This window comes from Pollicipes pollicipes, unplaced genomic scaffold (genome assembly GCF_011947565.3).
Source record: "Pollicipes pollicipes isolate AB1234 unplaced genomic scaffold, Ppol_2.1 Scaffold_5724;HRSCAF=6776_pilon_pilon_pilon, whole genome shotgun sequence".
NCBI lineage: Eukaryota > Metazoa > Arthropoda > Thecostraca > Pollicipedomorpha > Pollicipedidae > Pollicipes > Pollicipes pollicipes.
Window position 1 is genome coordinate 35,743,601 of NW_023596746.1, and position 15,857 is coordinate 35,759,457.

General features: G+C 66.2%; 1 protein-coding gene across 1 annotated transcript in view; it reads right to left on the reverse strand.

Annotated features, from left to right (window-relative positions):
- Positions 1-758: 758 nt before the first annotated feature.
- The window catches only part of gukh (NHS actin remodeling regulator GUK-holder), a gene marked incomplete at its 3' end in the record, with an annotated part of 38,579 nt that continues 23,480 nt past the window's right edge, over positions 759-15,857 (reverse strand). The window contains 4 exon segments of the mRNA XM_037227691.1: positions 759-865; positions 1,806-1,943; positions 4,558-4,665; positions 14,452-14,545. Coding sequence (XP_037083586.1) covers positions 759-865; positions 1,806-1,943; positions 4,558-4,665; positions 14,452-14,545 — 447 coding nt within the window.

Here is a 15,857-nt window from a genome sequence, read left to right on the forward strand (position 1 = left end):
CGTGGAGTCCACGTGGCGAGCAGGAGCGGCTCCGTCGATGCGCGGGCGGCTGGCATGGGATACCACGGTATACAGGACAGCACGCCAGACAACACGCAGCACGAACAGAGCAGAACAGAGGAGAACAGAGAGCGGCAGACGGGAAGGCAGGCGGAGCAGCGCACTGATCGGGACACAGCACACCTTCCGTGACTGCTCAAACCGACACAAAGACCGGAAAAGGGCACACAACACGGACGACCGACAGGACCTTCAATCCCCGCCGACGTCTGGGACACGGGAGGGGGGGGGGGGGGGCAGCAGCCGTGACCACACCCAGCAGAGGGCACGGCACGTCCAGCCCCGTCACCGGACGGCGGCCACTCGCCACGAATCTCAGACAGCGCACGCGGCGGCCGCCGACCGCCGGCCGCCGTGAGACGGCGTGCCGGTGCAGCAGCACGCGCCGGTCACGCCGTGTCGACGTGAACCGCGGCGGCGGCAGCAGCACCGGCGCACGTGGTCAGCGTTGAGGCACCACGCTACGGGAGGGGCGCTGTCTGGAGCGCCCCTGACACGTTCGGCAGGGACGTGTCAGGGGCGCGTGTCGGAGGGGCGCTACCACTGGCGGGCGAGCGGTGCCTCCCGATCCGTCCCGGTCAGTACTGTTTAGAAGACGAATCAAACCGAAGACAGCTGGCCAGTTCGGGCCGACGCCCCTACCCTGGTCACACCATCAGTGCATGCAGGTCAGCCCATCAGTGCATCAGTGTACTGACCTGGGCAGGTCGGCCCTCAGCACCGCCTCCTGGATGTCGCTCGTGTCGCCGATCGTGTTGCGTCGGTTTCGGTCGCGTCGTTTCCGTCGCCGCTTCACGTAGTCGAACTGCAACGCCGGACGCCCCCTGGATGAGCCAACGTCCGGCGCGCACCGCTCAGTCCCGGCGGCGGGCGGGGCGGCAACCCGCACAGTCGCCCGAGACCCACACCACCCGCACCCTCACCCGCCGCGTGCACCCGCCGCCGGCCCCCGCGTGCTGTGGGACGACCGAGGCCGACGCCGCCACCTGACCTGCAGGTACCGCCGGCAGCGGCGCCAGGGTAGGCTTGAAACAGGAGCCAGCCGGCGGTCAGAACGACGCTGAAGGTGACGGGCAGTGAGCTCATGGGCGTCACCAGATAGGGGCGGGGTGGGGCGGGGGGGGGGAGACCCTGACCGCCGCGTGGGTGAGTGAGTGTGTTTGTACAGGCGGATGACATCCGGTTGCGTTGTCCTGCGCTACAACTCGACCGCAGCACAATGTGCATGTGAACTGAGTCGGTATAATATAAATAACAGCTGTGACTCATGTTGATCGGCGACTATTTCCGGCATACTTCCTTTCCAAGATCGCCTGGCAAGACCAATCATAGGGGCACTGCCATAGCCCAAATGGGAGTGAGCATAAACAAGGGTACAACGAAAGCAGTACACACCCGAAACAGTCCAGCGGTCAGTTGATCCCAAGGCGCTCGCTTCAACATTTCCTGACGCTGAACCTTGACACGGCCCATTGCCAGCTTAGCTCAGAGTCAGTCAGAAAAAGGCATCACTGCGGGGAGGCTGACGACAGATACAGTAGGAAAACTTACCATGGCGCTGATGACCACGCTCGTGAAATTATGAGCTTAGCAATTCCATTTTCATCGACATACGTTGATTTAGCCGAAAAGAAACACCGGGGGAGAACAAAATATCCCTCCACCATTACACGCGCCTGCAAATAACCGAACACATCATCACTGCCGTTCCCCGGACCCACGACCGCAGGCGGCGCCTCACTTACATGCACCAGCGACTGTCGGAACTTGATGAGCCGCTGGAAGCCGCGTCCAGTGACATCGACGGGCACCACCTCCGCGGTGAAGCGCTCCGTCCTGGCCTCGGTCACCTGGTCCGGCCGAGGCAGCTGGTACAGGGCCCCCTACCGGACGGACGACAGGCCACGTCAGCGCCGCTGGCCGACGGACCGCCGGCCGGCAGACGGCACTGACGACCGACTGTGGCGGCACGGCCGGCGCCGCCAGACGACGAGCCGGTGAGGTGGGACGACCGGGACTGACACGCTGCGGAGAGGAGTCACACACCGGCTGACAGGGTCTGCTCGTGCGCGTCCGTCCCTGGAGCTCACAGTCCGTGCCGGTGACTACACTGACGTACCGCCGGCTGCGGCCGGCGCGCGGCAGCGGGCCCAGTCGTGCACTGGAGCGACGAGGGGTCGAGCGGGGTAGCGGAGTGGTCCGCGCCGTGCCAGGGACCACCGACCGACAAAAACTGGCCCGTCGAGAAGCGCGGCTCGCCCCGCCCGGCCGACCTGGTGCCGGCAGCAGCGCCGGCCACCACCACTTTACCACCGCCGGCCGTCCCGACTTCACGCAGCACGTGGCCGAGGCATTCGAGTTCGCACAGCATACACTCGCGAGTCAAACTTCACGCGGCATGTAGCGACGAGTCGTCCCAACTCCACACAACATGCGGTCACGAGTCACCTGACTCGACGCAGCGGCGAGTCGTCCTGAGCGCAGAGTATGACCTGACCAGGCCAGACCAAACCAGACTATGATCTGACCACCCAGCCAAACCACCCGAGCGTCACATCACACCAGGCGGTGAGCCAGTGCGGCGACATCCTCCGCCGTACCCTCGCCAGACGCCTCTCGGTTTCCCTCGCACGGTGCACCGGGCTGCCTCCAGTCAGTCAGTGAGCGTCAGTTCTGGCCGCCTTCGGTCTCCTGTATCTTGTGCCTTACACGGACGGTCCCTTGTCTCCTCTGCACAGGATCTCTGAGCGCCTCTGATCTCCTCCGCGCAGGACCTCTGAGCGCCTCCGGTCTCCTCTCTGCACACTGTCTCTCAGCGTCCCCGATCTCCGCACCCGCCGTCTCCAGCCAGCCGGGGTCTCCTGTGTACACCGCGTCGGGCTGGGTGCAGTCAGCGGGTCCGCGCGCGCGTCGGTTGCAGGCTCGGTGGCAACTGGCGAGACACCGCGCTGCACGGCCGGCCAGAGGTGAAATCACTCAATCGCCTCGCCTCGCCGGAGCTCTGGGCACAGCCTCCGCGCCGCCAAAGCCGCGCAAAAAGCTCGCGCGCATGGGCAGGTTTCCGCAGACAGCGGCGGCTGCGGACGACGTCAGCGCCCGTGCAGAACTCAACTGCCGTCGCCTGCCGTCTGCTGGGGAGGGCAGGCGCTGGATGGCATCGGCTGCTGGTGGAGAGGCTGGCCGCCGTGGCGGCCCCCTCTCCCTGCTGACCCCGCGTTACCGGTCCTCCGCTCGGCCTCCGCGCGTGACATGGGCGGGCACGGCCGTCCGCCGGGAAGCAGACACGGCCGGTGGCCACCGTACAAATAAACACAGTCGATAATGTAATCACCTGACGGCGCTGCACGCGGTGCAGGGACGGCGCGCTGGCGCTGCCGGGAACCCGATCGGTGTCACCAGCGGGGCTACGCCGTACTGAGAACGGCCTCATGCTCTGTGTCGGCTTCAGCACGGGTGCCTTGAGGGGTGTCTCCGGCAGCTTATGTGCCAGGGCAGACGCCGTCAACGCACCCCTGAACCCCTGACGTCTGATCGCAGTGGATGCGCCGCAGCTGGCACGATCAATAGCGTAACTTCACGTCGCATGGCTGCATGTGGTGGGACAGGAGCACTAGCCGAGTTCTGAATCCTACTCTGTCACGCCTAAGGTTAGCCCGCCTCGATCTATTGGGCGATGTGTACGCGCTGCCACGGGGTTGGGGGGTGGGGGTGGGGGGGGGGGGGGGCCAACAATCACAAGAGAACAATGACACCAGCACCGCAACAATAGAGCCTCGCGCGATGATACTAAAAGAATGCGTCTCACCATCTATTTACGGCACCTATTTCGGACGGACTTTTTGTGTTTACGCCACGCACGCACGCCATGCAGCGTCGCGTCATGCTCCGCTGTCGCGGCGAAACAGACCGCCCGCTTGACCGCCTGCCTGCGGTCCCCCGCGCCTCACACAGCTCTGCGTACCAGAGAGCAGGCCGCCTATTCACGGTGAGCGCGCGGCGGGGCCGGCCGGCGTGAGTGTATGATATGATAAACGATTGATTAAACGCGCGGGTGATTAATGATGCAGCGTTGCTGCGGACCCGGTGCCGCCCCGAGCGGCAGGTGGACGCCCTTCTCACCCGCCCCGACTTGCAGGCGGGGCCCCGTCAGGGGAGGGTTCGATCAAGCTGACTTGTAATGTTCGTGAGTGGTGCGTATTGCTCGAAGGAAACAGGACGTGGCACTTGTCGCTGGTTCTCATCTCTGACCGGTAGTCATCTGGGATAGGATCCTAGGTGCCGCACACTTCCGACGCTCAGTCCACGTTCCAGACAGGAGTGTGTCTCTTGGGGTCGCAAGCTAATCTCACTTGCGACTCTTTTCTTTGGCGCGGATCTGGAGTGCAGGTTCAGGACACGTCGACGTCTAACCCACACGGTCCCAAGCATCGCATCACAGGTCACAACCGGCGTCCACCCGACTGGGCAGCGCCCAGCACAGCACCCCACCCTTCTCACCTCTGACACGGTGTGGCCCAGAGCGTGGAAGCGCAGGTCGGGGTGCACGGGCGAGGTGAGCTCCTCGTCGTCGGCCGTCCAGCCGGGCAGTCGCGCCACCTCCTCCGGCTGTCGAGAGACGGGACGGGGTCAGCGACCGACGCCCTCCCACCTCCCCCGGCGGCTACTCCGGCTTCTCTGGCCATTGCCGTGGCAGCCGCGCGGCCTGAGATCAGAGGAGTCCGACGGGCACGTGGCACGTGGCAGACGCGGGAAGAGGGCGGCACTCCACCGGCGCGGAGCTGTCAGGGCTGACGGCGCTCCAGCGTCCGATTAGTCATGTCGATCCGACTGGTTGGCAGAGTGGAGTTCAGGGGAGTGGGAGGGCACGTCAGAGTGGAGGGGCACCCGCGCCGGGGCGGCAGCCACTCTCGGGAGGAGTGGCAAAGCAGCTACGCAGCAGAGCTCGTGATGACAGTTCCGATAACCTAGTACAGCAGCTCGCCGGTATCACAAACGCCGCCGCGCCGGCCGCTATCTGAGACCTGGATCGGCCGCCAGCGCCGCCCATCGCCGCCCCTAACTAAGACGCCTCCTCCGCCGGGCGCGCCTCCCGTCAGGAGCGTCACGTCTCAACCAGCGGCGCGATTCGACGGGCCCGTCCACGGTACGTCAGCCGTGGATCCATCCCCGGGCGCCGGCAGCGGCGGCGGCGGCGGCGGCGGCGGACGCAACCGGAGGCGGAGAGTGACGCGGCGCGCGTCCGGCGTCCGCCGCGCGCCGGCGGCGTCGCTGACGGATGACGCGCCCCAGCCGCCGAGAACAGAGCCGCCGCCGCCCCTAGGTCACGGCCGGTGATGGACGAGCCGCTCGGCGCGGCGCTGAGCACGTGCCGCCGTCACAACAGCCGGCCTGTGCGTCCCCATCCAGCGTGTAAACACTCGCGCGCGGAGGAGCGCGCTGAGCGGCGGCACGCCGGCGGCAGGGCGGCAGGGCAGCAGCGAGAGTGACGCAGCGAGAGGGAGCGGGCCGGCAAACATTTGCACCGTGTTTGCCGCGTGTGGTTGTGGGCGACCGCGGGTAAATATTGGCGGCGTGCGTTACGGTCGGCCCCCGGCGCGGCAGGCGAGCTGGCAAACTGTGCGGGCGGCACACTCACGTGGCCACGAGCCCTGGCCGCACCACGGGACAATCACCCGACAGCTTACAGGACCAGCCACAGTCCAAAATTGCCCGCAAGCCGGGGCAAATAATGCAAGAGATCTGAGCCCGCGCAGCACCAGAAGGAAACTAGGAGAGCAGCCAGCGCGGGAAGTCAGCCGCCACGGCAGACCGAAATCTGAAACACCAAGACCACCACCTGACGGAGATGAGAACTCCTCACCACAGCAGTCAGCGGAGACAAGAATGTCTCCCAGCAGCAGCCAGTGGAGGGGGAGCCAGTCACACGGCGGCGTCCACAGCACGAGGCGCCCGCTGCGCCGCACCGCGGGTCGGCCGCCCGCCGGCCGGCCGGCTCGCGGCGTGTAATGACCGAGGCGTGTGCGGAGCCGCGCTGTGGGAGCGGGACGCAGCGCCGCCCCGGCCCTGCACCACACGGCCGGCGGCGCCCCCGGCCGCTGACGGCCGGATCGGCTGGAGACGCCGCCGACCAGCGCCGCCGAGCAGACGACGGCGGGCGAGAAGCTGTTGGTCTCGACGGCCAATCCGTCAAGTGTTTCACCACGCTTGCCACGGGGTTTGGAGAAATTAGCCGCGGACATTGAAAAGCGTGTTCTCGTTTTCCGATTGCGAATCTGATTTCACGCCGGGAGAACTGCCCGGCGTTCGTGCACGGAGGAACGCAGGATGGAAAGAGCACCGGAGATGCAGAGAGAGAGAGAGAGAGAAACGGAAGGGAGAGACACGCACGCTCGGCGGTTCAAGTGAAACATGGCGACAATGACGCCGATGAATGGCCGCTGATTACCGTGGGCTATGCCTCCCCACGGTATCACACAGCTGCGCACCTCTGATGGGAACGAGGGGGAGGGGAGGGCAAAGACGCAGGCTCGGCTAATTCCCAGCTGTCACCGATTGGTGAGTTATACCAAGGGCGACACCAGAACTCTGGCAGCGGACGCGGCACGCTCCGCACAACTCCCAGAGTGACAGACAATACCAGATCTATTTAGAAAAGCCATGATTCCGAAACATCGGACAGCACCACTGCCATGGTCCAGGTATATCGCACAGTACCGCCGTCATGATCCAGGCACAGCGAACACATCCTCCGACAACGCCACCGCCCCAGACCCGCCCGATTCCGTCGGATTCCGGCACCGATTCCGCTCCCCGCCCGGCCGCCTCAGCTGGCCCGCTTCACAGCCGGCCTACAGCCGTTCCCGGACGGCACGGGACCGGGGCCTGTCCGTCTGGCGGGCCGGATTCTTCAGCCCACCAGCGCCGCCCCAGGCGCGCTCAGTGGCGGCGCCGCGGCGCGGGTGGGCCGGCGCTGGCACCGCCCGCGGCCAAGCGATAGCTCCGGCGCGGCGGCCAAATAAACGCCGCCGCACTCTCCCACACACACGCGGTCGCCGCGCCAACCGCTGGCCGCACGCACCCTGCGTGGTCCGCAAACAGGGAGAGGGGGGGGGGGGGAGCAGATGGCCTCCGACGGCGGACAGATGGCCGCGCGGCGCCATCTATCTGCTCCCTGCGGGACGGCGGCGTGCGGCCGCCGCCCCGGAAAAAGCCTGGCAAAAGGCCTTTACCTTCGGCCGCCACAGCCGTAAAAAGGCCTGGCAAAACAAGTCCACCTCTGCTGCACACACTCTCCACAGAACTCCCCTCCCGAGCCAACGGCGACCATCGGTCAGCCGACGTACGGCCATCTCCCGCACCCGTGCTGCCTCCTTGGTCTCACTCCGCCGGCCGTCCGCTCTGTCGGCGGGCGGGCCGGCGGCGCGCCGCCAGCCGGGTAGCGGCACCGGGGCGGCGCCATTGCCCAGCAACCAGGAGCCACTACGCTCCACATTCAGGAATTCTCACGCCTGACTGGCCATCGGCCAGAAGCCGGCCGTAATGACGCCGTTGTCGCCGTATTTCGCCGACACGGACGCCACGGCGGCGCCGCGCAGGTGCAGCCGCCTGGCGGCGAGCGTGCGAACTGCGCGCGGCTGGCCGGCGACCGACGGCGGGGATTCAGCTATGTCCTGAAAGAACCCCTTCACCCATTCAGCTGACGCCGATATCAGAGCATCAAAGGACAAACCATTCTGTTCCGCACAATACGAGTGACACAGCCGCGCCATGAGGAGAACGTAAGTCGTCTTGTCATGATGTTCGCCGGCGGATCGATCGGCCCGCGGGGGCTGCGTCCCTCTCACGCCTTTTCACTCTTCACAAGCTGTGCCAAAACGCGCGAGTACGACGATCCAGACCGACAAGGTCCGCCGTATCGGCGAGCAGCCATCCACACCAAGTGCTCAAACTCGCTGGTAAGTTTGCCCACCACTGGTGCGATGAGTCGGCAAAACCCCCTCCCCCTGCATGTCGACGAGTCAGCAGGACGTGTCGCGTGAACCCCGCCGCCGGTCGACCGCCCTCGGCCCGTCCCGCCACCTCCCCGCCTGGCCCGGCCGTGAGTCAGCTCCGCGCCGCGGCGGCGCCGCATCAGCTCACAACGGACCACACGGGAAGCGGCCCGAGTCCCGGCCGATGGAGAGCGCCGGGGCTACCGTGGTCCCGGGATAGCCGCCGCGGTCCCGGGACAGCCACAGTGGTCCCGGGACAGCCGCCGTGGTTCCGGGACAGCCGCTGCAGCCCCGGGACAGCCACCGCGGTCCCGGGACAGCCGCCACGGTCCCCAGACAGCCGCCGTGGTCACGGAATAGCCGCCGCGGTCCCAGGACAGCAGCCGCGGTCCCTGGACAGCCACCGCAGTACAGAGCCGGCACGCCGCTGGCGGCGCCGTGTCCATGGCGGTCGTCAGACAGCGGGCGGCGACATCTCGAACCCCGCCGCCGAGCTGCAGCCTAACGGACTGCAGCGGCGCCGACGGGCTGGCGCACGCACGTGCACTGAGCTGGAAGCGACGCTCACCCGCATGCGGTTAAAGCGCAGCGCTAATTAAACTCGGTCCAATACGCCTGGGAAAGGAGCCGGTGTGGGAGCTGGCGTGTAAACAGCGCGCTGTCAATGCAATCACCAGCATACGACGAACGTGACGTCAGCGCTGTTTATCGTCCGGCCGGAGCAGCTTCCGAGTGTGGACCGAAGCCGCCGCCGCCGCCGCCGCCGCCGTCGACCGCGGCCTCGGCCACCCCGTCCGACCGCTCGCAGTAGTATGGTATCGCCGCGCGGCGCCTCGACTGTGCAGAGCCTCGCTCGAGGCGACTGCAGTATCACCGGCCCATTATGTTCCACCACGCCGGCGTTCGGCCGCGGTGCTCTCGCCGCGAAGGGTCAAGGCCAGGCCCTGCACCAGCCTCCTCTGACGCGAGCGATGGATCACGACTCTCACACTGCGACGTGGCATGCCCTGTTCCGGGAGCCCATTCATACGGACGCGGTGGGTTCCGGCCTGTGCAGCCGCCGCTTGTCGCTGACTGGACTGGGCAAGGCTGTTTGGGAGGCATGTCCGAAGGTTGCATTGTGTCCGATGTCCGAGGGTGCGAAACAGCGCATACATGGCTCCGTAGGCGTGCCATGTGGTAGCGATTGTGACCGGACGTTGCGGTCCAGAACCCAGCATGTGCGCACCCATACTCATGATGTGCGCACCATACCCATGGATGTGAACAGCGTAGGTAGAAAGCAAAGCTGTTGCATATGGAATACGCTTGGAACAGCTCGTAAATGAGCACTAATAGCCATGGCCCATGAGTTCGGAAGAGCGAGGCTACTCTTGCCAGCGTCTCTCCATCGTGCCGCGGACAGAGTGCAGGCGGTCGCGTCACCGGCAGTCTGCAGCGTTGCGCGAGTGGCGCCTGCCCCGTCTCCGTACCTGAGTCACTCATTTATCTCGGCCTGGGGGAGCCGTTGACCGAGATGCAGCGTGACCCGCTGGGGCCGGCTTGTCACCGCACCGGTTCCAACGGCTCGGCCCCACAAGACTGAAGACGAATTGGTGGCGGGCTGACGGCCCGTTAACAGGCACGAGAACACCTCCACGACCTGGCCGCGGTCAGATGCCACCCTCCATCGCTGCAGCCCTCCCGCGCGCCCCACCTGGTATCGTCACCCGCCGCGAGGCGCTGCCATATCAGGATACCCACGGCCCCCGGCGTCGACGTCGGCACTGCGGTGTCGTGTGGAGAATCCTGGCGTGGAGCCGCACACATTTGGACCGAAGTTGCCCGGCTGGGTATGGGACGTTGAGACAGTCATTCACGTTCTCCACGTCCGTCCGTATCTTCCGGCCTGGCCTCTGCCTCTGCCTCTTCTACCAGCCTCTGCCATTCCCGGCGCGGACCCTTACAGCCAGCGGCCGCGATACTAACCCATTCTAGATAGGCCAGCGACTCTTTCAAACGTACACAACGCCCAGATCCGAATCTCAGCCGTGCAAACAAAGTCGAGCAGCACCACTTCAGCCGACCAGCTCTCGGCTCTCGCCTCCCCCGTCCTCTCCGCCGGCAGACCACACACCAGGAGGCGCTGGATCACGGGTGACACGCGGCCGGCCGCCCCAATCGGCCCCGCGCCGCCGCCGTGGGCGGGCGCGCGTGACCCGCCTGGCTATCGCGGCCGCCGGCGGCGCGCGCCCGTCCGTCCGGCGGACGTGACGGCAGAACGTGACGGCGGACGTGACAGCGGGGCAGGCCGCAGGATGCCCCGCCGGCCGACTGCGGCCGTACTCGTGACTGAGCGGGCGCGATGGGCCGCGCCGCCGCCGCAGACGAGACGAGCCCTATTCCCGGCGCGGCCAGGCCCAGTTTCCGCGATAAACACGGCCGGGTGTGAGTCACGGCGCGCTCTGGGCCGCGTGTGTCAGTCCTCGTCACCTTTCCGGTGTCACGTAAACAGAGCAGGACAAATACACGGAGTCATGGGTGGAGCCATGGTCGCGTCAGGTCAGGATAAGGCAGTCTAAACTCCGAACAGCTTGCGATGAGCAGGCTGGTCCGAAGGCTGGCCCCAGCACATCTGCCTTTTCACAGCGTATGCTTCCTCTCATTTCACGACACACCGCGCAACAGAACCTGACGGAGATCTCCACTTAGGATCACCCCACCATCAAACCGAAAACACAACTCCACGAGCCGCAGACAGAGGACGGAGTGCGCCATATCCCTCTCTCTGCCCTGCTCCGGGAGACGGCAGAGCGGAACGGTCGGCCGCCGCCCGGCTCCGGGGGTCAGCCGTGTGACCTGGCGGACGCGGGCCGGCTCTAACAGGGCCGTCCGTCAGCGCCAGCGGCCCGGCGCGGCAGGGGCCGGCCGCGCGGCCAACTTAGGGCGGCGGTAACTCAGCAGCGCCCGCAGTAAATCGGCGCCCAGACGACGACCGTCACACAACACGGCTGCTCAGGTCATCCCTCCGACGGTCGCGTTCATCGGTGACGCCTCCGCTTTCTCCCGAAGAAGGCTCTTCGGAGGAAGACGCACTGTCGCAGGCACTCGCACGTAACCACCATACACCAGTTCTGCTCTCCAAGCAGAAACAGTGCGCCTCTTTCTCCCCCCCCCCCCCCCCTCTCGCCTTCAATTCCCGCTCGTTCACCGCTGAAAGCCGCGCTCCCCTACGCCGTCCCCTCCTCACTGTTTTGACGCACGGGGCCGACGCCGCCCCTCCGCCGGCGCACCTGGGGCCTCCCCAGTCCCGCAGCGGCCCTAATGGCCAGGCGACGGCAGTCTTCGCCGCTGACAGCCGGGCCCTGGAGACCAGACGTCCAAACCGAATTAACGACGCCCAACTATCGGCGCCGCCAGGCCCGGCCGACCGAATCAAGTGCTGACGCTGCGGCCGTGCAGAGCCGCAGAGCCGCAGAGCCGCCCCCGACTAACCAGCAGCGACGCCGCGCCGCCGGCGCCGCAACAAGATGGCCCTGTCGTTCAATCTGATCGTGACGGATGCGTAATTTAGGTGGCGGTGTTTTCACTCCGCCGCAGGATGAAGACACCTAGCGCGCCGTTTGGCAGAGCAACATAAGCCGACGTGAGTGGAATTAAGAGCCGCCGTGAGCGTGTCGAGCTGGCAGGCAATCAACGACGGCTGCTTTACAGCGGATCAGCTCGGGTGTCTCCTCACGGTCTGCAGCCCCACATCCGCCACCGTTGAGCCAGCGCGCGCTGCCGCCCTCATTCAGCGCGCCCGGTGCCCGGCGCGCCGCTCCTCGAGACAACTAACGGGTCTTGACAGGGGTCCACATACCTCCCGCCGGTGTCGGGCCGTACCGCCGGCGGGCGATAACAAGGCATGCAGGACCAGGGACCTCCAGCCGGGCGGAGGGGGTGGGCACACCACCGGCCGCCGGACACAGACGGCGCGGCCGTGAGAGGCGAAAGGCGAGCACCGACCACAGCCACCACGGCAGCAACAGGTGACCGACTCGTTCTCCCGTGCGCCAGACCCGGAGATAACGCAGGAGTCGTCTCATCTTACGGAAGCGGCGCCGGCGTGTCAGCAAGCGGCCTCTGTTTCTCCAGAGCAGAGAAAAGCGTCTCAGACCACGCAGGGCCGCCGCCGCGCCCAAGCAAGCCGCAAGCCGACGGACAGGCGCGCGCTTTTTGTGGGCCGGGCGCGCGCCTGTTGCAAGTCAAGCCGGGGCAAACAAAGACGGCGACGGCGGCGCGCCGGCGTTAATAGCGCCGGCAGACCGGCGCGGCCGCCATCGGGGCGGCAGCGCCGGCCGAGAAGGGGGCGGCCAGCCGCTCCCACGCTGCGTCGCAATGACCGCCGTGAGTCGGAAGCGACGGGGGTGGCGACGCGAGGCGTCAGACGGCAGAGCTGAAGGGGGGGGGGGGGCGGAAGCGCGCCGTCTGGGGTGCGTGAACGGATGGAACCCGGGATTAACCAAGCGATGATCGTGGAGGCACGTGGCGGGGACAGATGGTGGAACAACGGAGATCTGGTCGTGCGGAGACCATTACCAGAGCTGATGAGATGAGCTGATGAGGCCATTACTGGAGCAGCTGTGCTCAGAACAGCAAGTCGCTCACCTCTCCCAGAGCAGCCGCGTCACCTACCCGTGCGCGCACCGACTGATCGGGGCGTGGGGAGCAGCATCGATCCGCGCGAGTGGAAGGCTCGGGTAAGACTGCTCTTATGGACCGGGTATGGATCCGGCCACTCCGTCTCCCGGCCGCTGGTAATCCCCGCCGGAGGGAGCCGGCGACGGCGCCGGACAGGGGCGTAGGCGCCGCAGACACACCGGACAACGCGGCGGAGGCCACGGCCGTAACATTCACCCACGCGCCGCCGGCCGTCACGCCGCGGCGGCCGTGGTTGCGCGGCGTGACACGCAGCCGGCCCGTCACGCCGCCGGGCTCACGGAGCTCACCGAGCCCGGCGCGCCCACCAAGCCCGGCGCGCTCGCCGAGCCCGGCGCGCTCGCAGAGCGCGCCTGCGGCGTCCCGACCGGACGCAACTCACGACAGGCACCAGCATCGATTCGGCGTCGGACGAGGAGCCCCGTGCCAGCCGACTCAATTAAACTAATACCGCACCCGTCCGCCGGCGGCTACCACGGAAAATGTCCGGGCGCCGGGTCCCAATCGACCGCTTCCTGTGGAGAAAGCCGACTGGAAGGGCCGCTCACATGGCCGGCGGCGGGCGGCCGGCCGCCGAACTGCCGCTCGCCGGACCCCGATCGGAAACGATTTGCTCTGGTCCGCTCCGGCTCGGCAAGATAAATGATCTCTGGGCGCGGCAGACGACAACTCAGTTGTTACTAAACCCCACACTTGGCCCACCATCAGTCATGCCCTTTTCCTTATGGGGCTAAGTTTCGACGAATGCGCCCCGCTGATGACACCGTCTCCGGCGCTCAAAAGACGGTCCAGGACCATCTCAGGCAGGGCGGCTGGTGAGCCTAGACTCTGCTAGCGACCGGCGCTTTCAGTATCAAGAGGCTATCCAGTCTCTTTAGCGAGAAGCGTCGGCAAGCACAGCGTATCTAGCAAACTCGCCACGAGTACCCGGCGGAACAAAGTCACTTTGTAACTGCCCCATCATCGCCGTCATCGAAACTAATTGCCACCATGGGCGGGATGGACGAGCGCGGCGTGCCCGGGTACTCCAGCAGCGGAGCCTCTCCGGCAGCCGAGGGCGCGGGGAGGTGGCGGCGGCGGGCACACAGCGGGGCCGGAGCCCTCCTCCGGCCGGGGGCGGCGCCGGAGGACGGGCGTGGTGCGGTCCTGAGTGCAGGCAGTGTGGTCCGCTGACCACCCCGCCACTGTGCGGTCAGGGGTTCCCAGTGAATGCCCGGGTGATGGGCCGCGAGCCCGCTCGGAGAGATTCCCACCCAGGCTGGCTTCCTCGCGGCGGACGGCGTGGTCGCAGCGCGAGCCGGCTGCTGGACAGTCGTGAGGACGCCGCATGGCGACGGTCTCGGAGAGGGGAGGGACGTCGAGTGAGGAGCGTCGGAGGAAGGAGGGGCATGGGACGGCGGAGAGACGAAACAGACATTGGCGCAAGGAGGCATGGCGGAGGAGAGCGAGGGAGAGCCAGCGGAGAAAGGGGGTGGGGAGGGGAGACAGGAAGACTCGGCACTACGATCGCAATCGTGGTTTATTCCGAGACGATTCCCGCACGTAAAAACCATCGCCATCACCGATGCGGCGGCAACGCCCCGACAAATATGCACCGCACAAAAACGGAGAGCGCCGATAAAAAGCACCGCGACGGCGGGCAACCCGCTGGGCAGCCAGCCACCCAGCGCTGTGGCCAGCGCTGGCTGCTGGGACCAGCCGGGCGGGCCGGCACACTCACCCGTCTCGTCTCGATGTCCAGCGGCAGGCGCTCCAGCTGGCTCTGATACGTCGGCGTGCAGGTGAAAAACTTGGAGCTGCGCATGCCATCGCTCCTGAGAACGAGAACGGAGGGTTTGTTAGGAGTCGGACGGACCACGTTGAGAGGCGTGAGGCTGCTGATATCCATGTGTACCTGATGCGCCAATGACAACAAATCGCCAGGTGTGTGAGCGTCATCCATAAGACAGGCCAGTCGCTGCAATCTACCGGAGCCTCACGCACTGGCCAGTCGATGGCTTCACAGGCTCCTCCTTGGCCCCCACCTCATTAACCCACGCCCCGACCCCGGCGCGACGTCGCAGACCGGGCGTCAGGTGGACGTATTCGTCATCGGCGGAGGGCGAGTCCCGCGTGTGGCGTCGGCACGAGTGGTAACGACCGCTGAAATCCCCGCGTCGAACGGCGGCTATGCCGCGAATGCCGGGCCGCCTCGCCGGTCGCAATGTTGCGCCGGCTATTCTCAGCCCAGGCGCCGCATCCGGGGAGGTTATCTGCGACAGCCGGCCGCGCTGCGGGAGCGGCAGCTGGCTCGCAGCTCCAGAGAGCGCAGGCCAGTCAGCTGAGACATCCATACTGCGCGGCTGGCTACTCGGTCAGCATCGGAGGCGCGGATACACATTCGACGTTATCTGAAGGCACGACATCGACGCCCTGAGGTCCCGTCTCCCTTGGTGCTATACTGTAGGGGCAAAATACTAAAATAGTCACAAACTCCGTGTGGTTGCTGGGTCGGACTTCAACGCTCAAAGCGATGGTCACACCGATGGCTCTTGCAAGCCAGGCTGTGGTGTGGTGTGCCAACCAAACTCATGATTATTGCCGATCGATGACGGATGGGGGAGGGGGAGCAGTCGCACCGCTGTCGCTGTGTCGAACTCTGGGGCCAAACAGCCGGCCGCTGACAGCTGTCTGCGCCTGGCAACAACCCCGACGGGATGATGCATCTAACGACACCGCCGGCTGCGCTCAAGCAACGGACCGGGCGGTCGCGAGGTGAAAACAGCCGTTAAAAGAACAGGGTTCACATTGGATCTGTGCATCAGACCGTGTCATACCAGCTGGGATATGTCATTTTCCGTCATTTATAAAGCCGACTGGTCATTTTTGTCCACCTCAGCTTCCGGTGAGGCGGACAAGCACATTGTCCTTGCCAACCGGAATGACACTGCCACCAGCCCACCGCCACACCGGACGGCCGAGTGGGCGGTCGGCACTGCTGACACTGCCGCCAGCCAGTGGGCGGTCGGCACTGCTGACACTCCCGCCAGCCAGTGGGCAGACGGTTCTGCTGACACTCTCGCCACCCAGCGGGCGGACGGCACTGCTGACACTCCTGCCAGCCAGCGGGGGTACGGCACTGCTGAC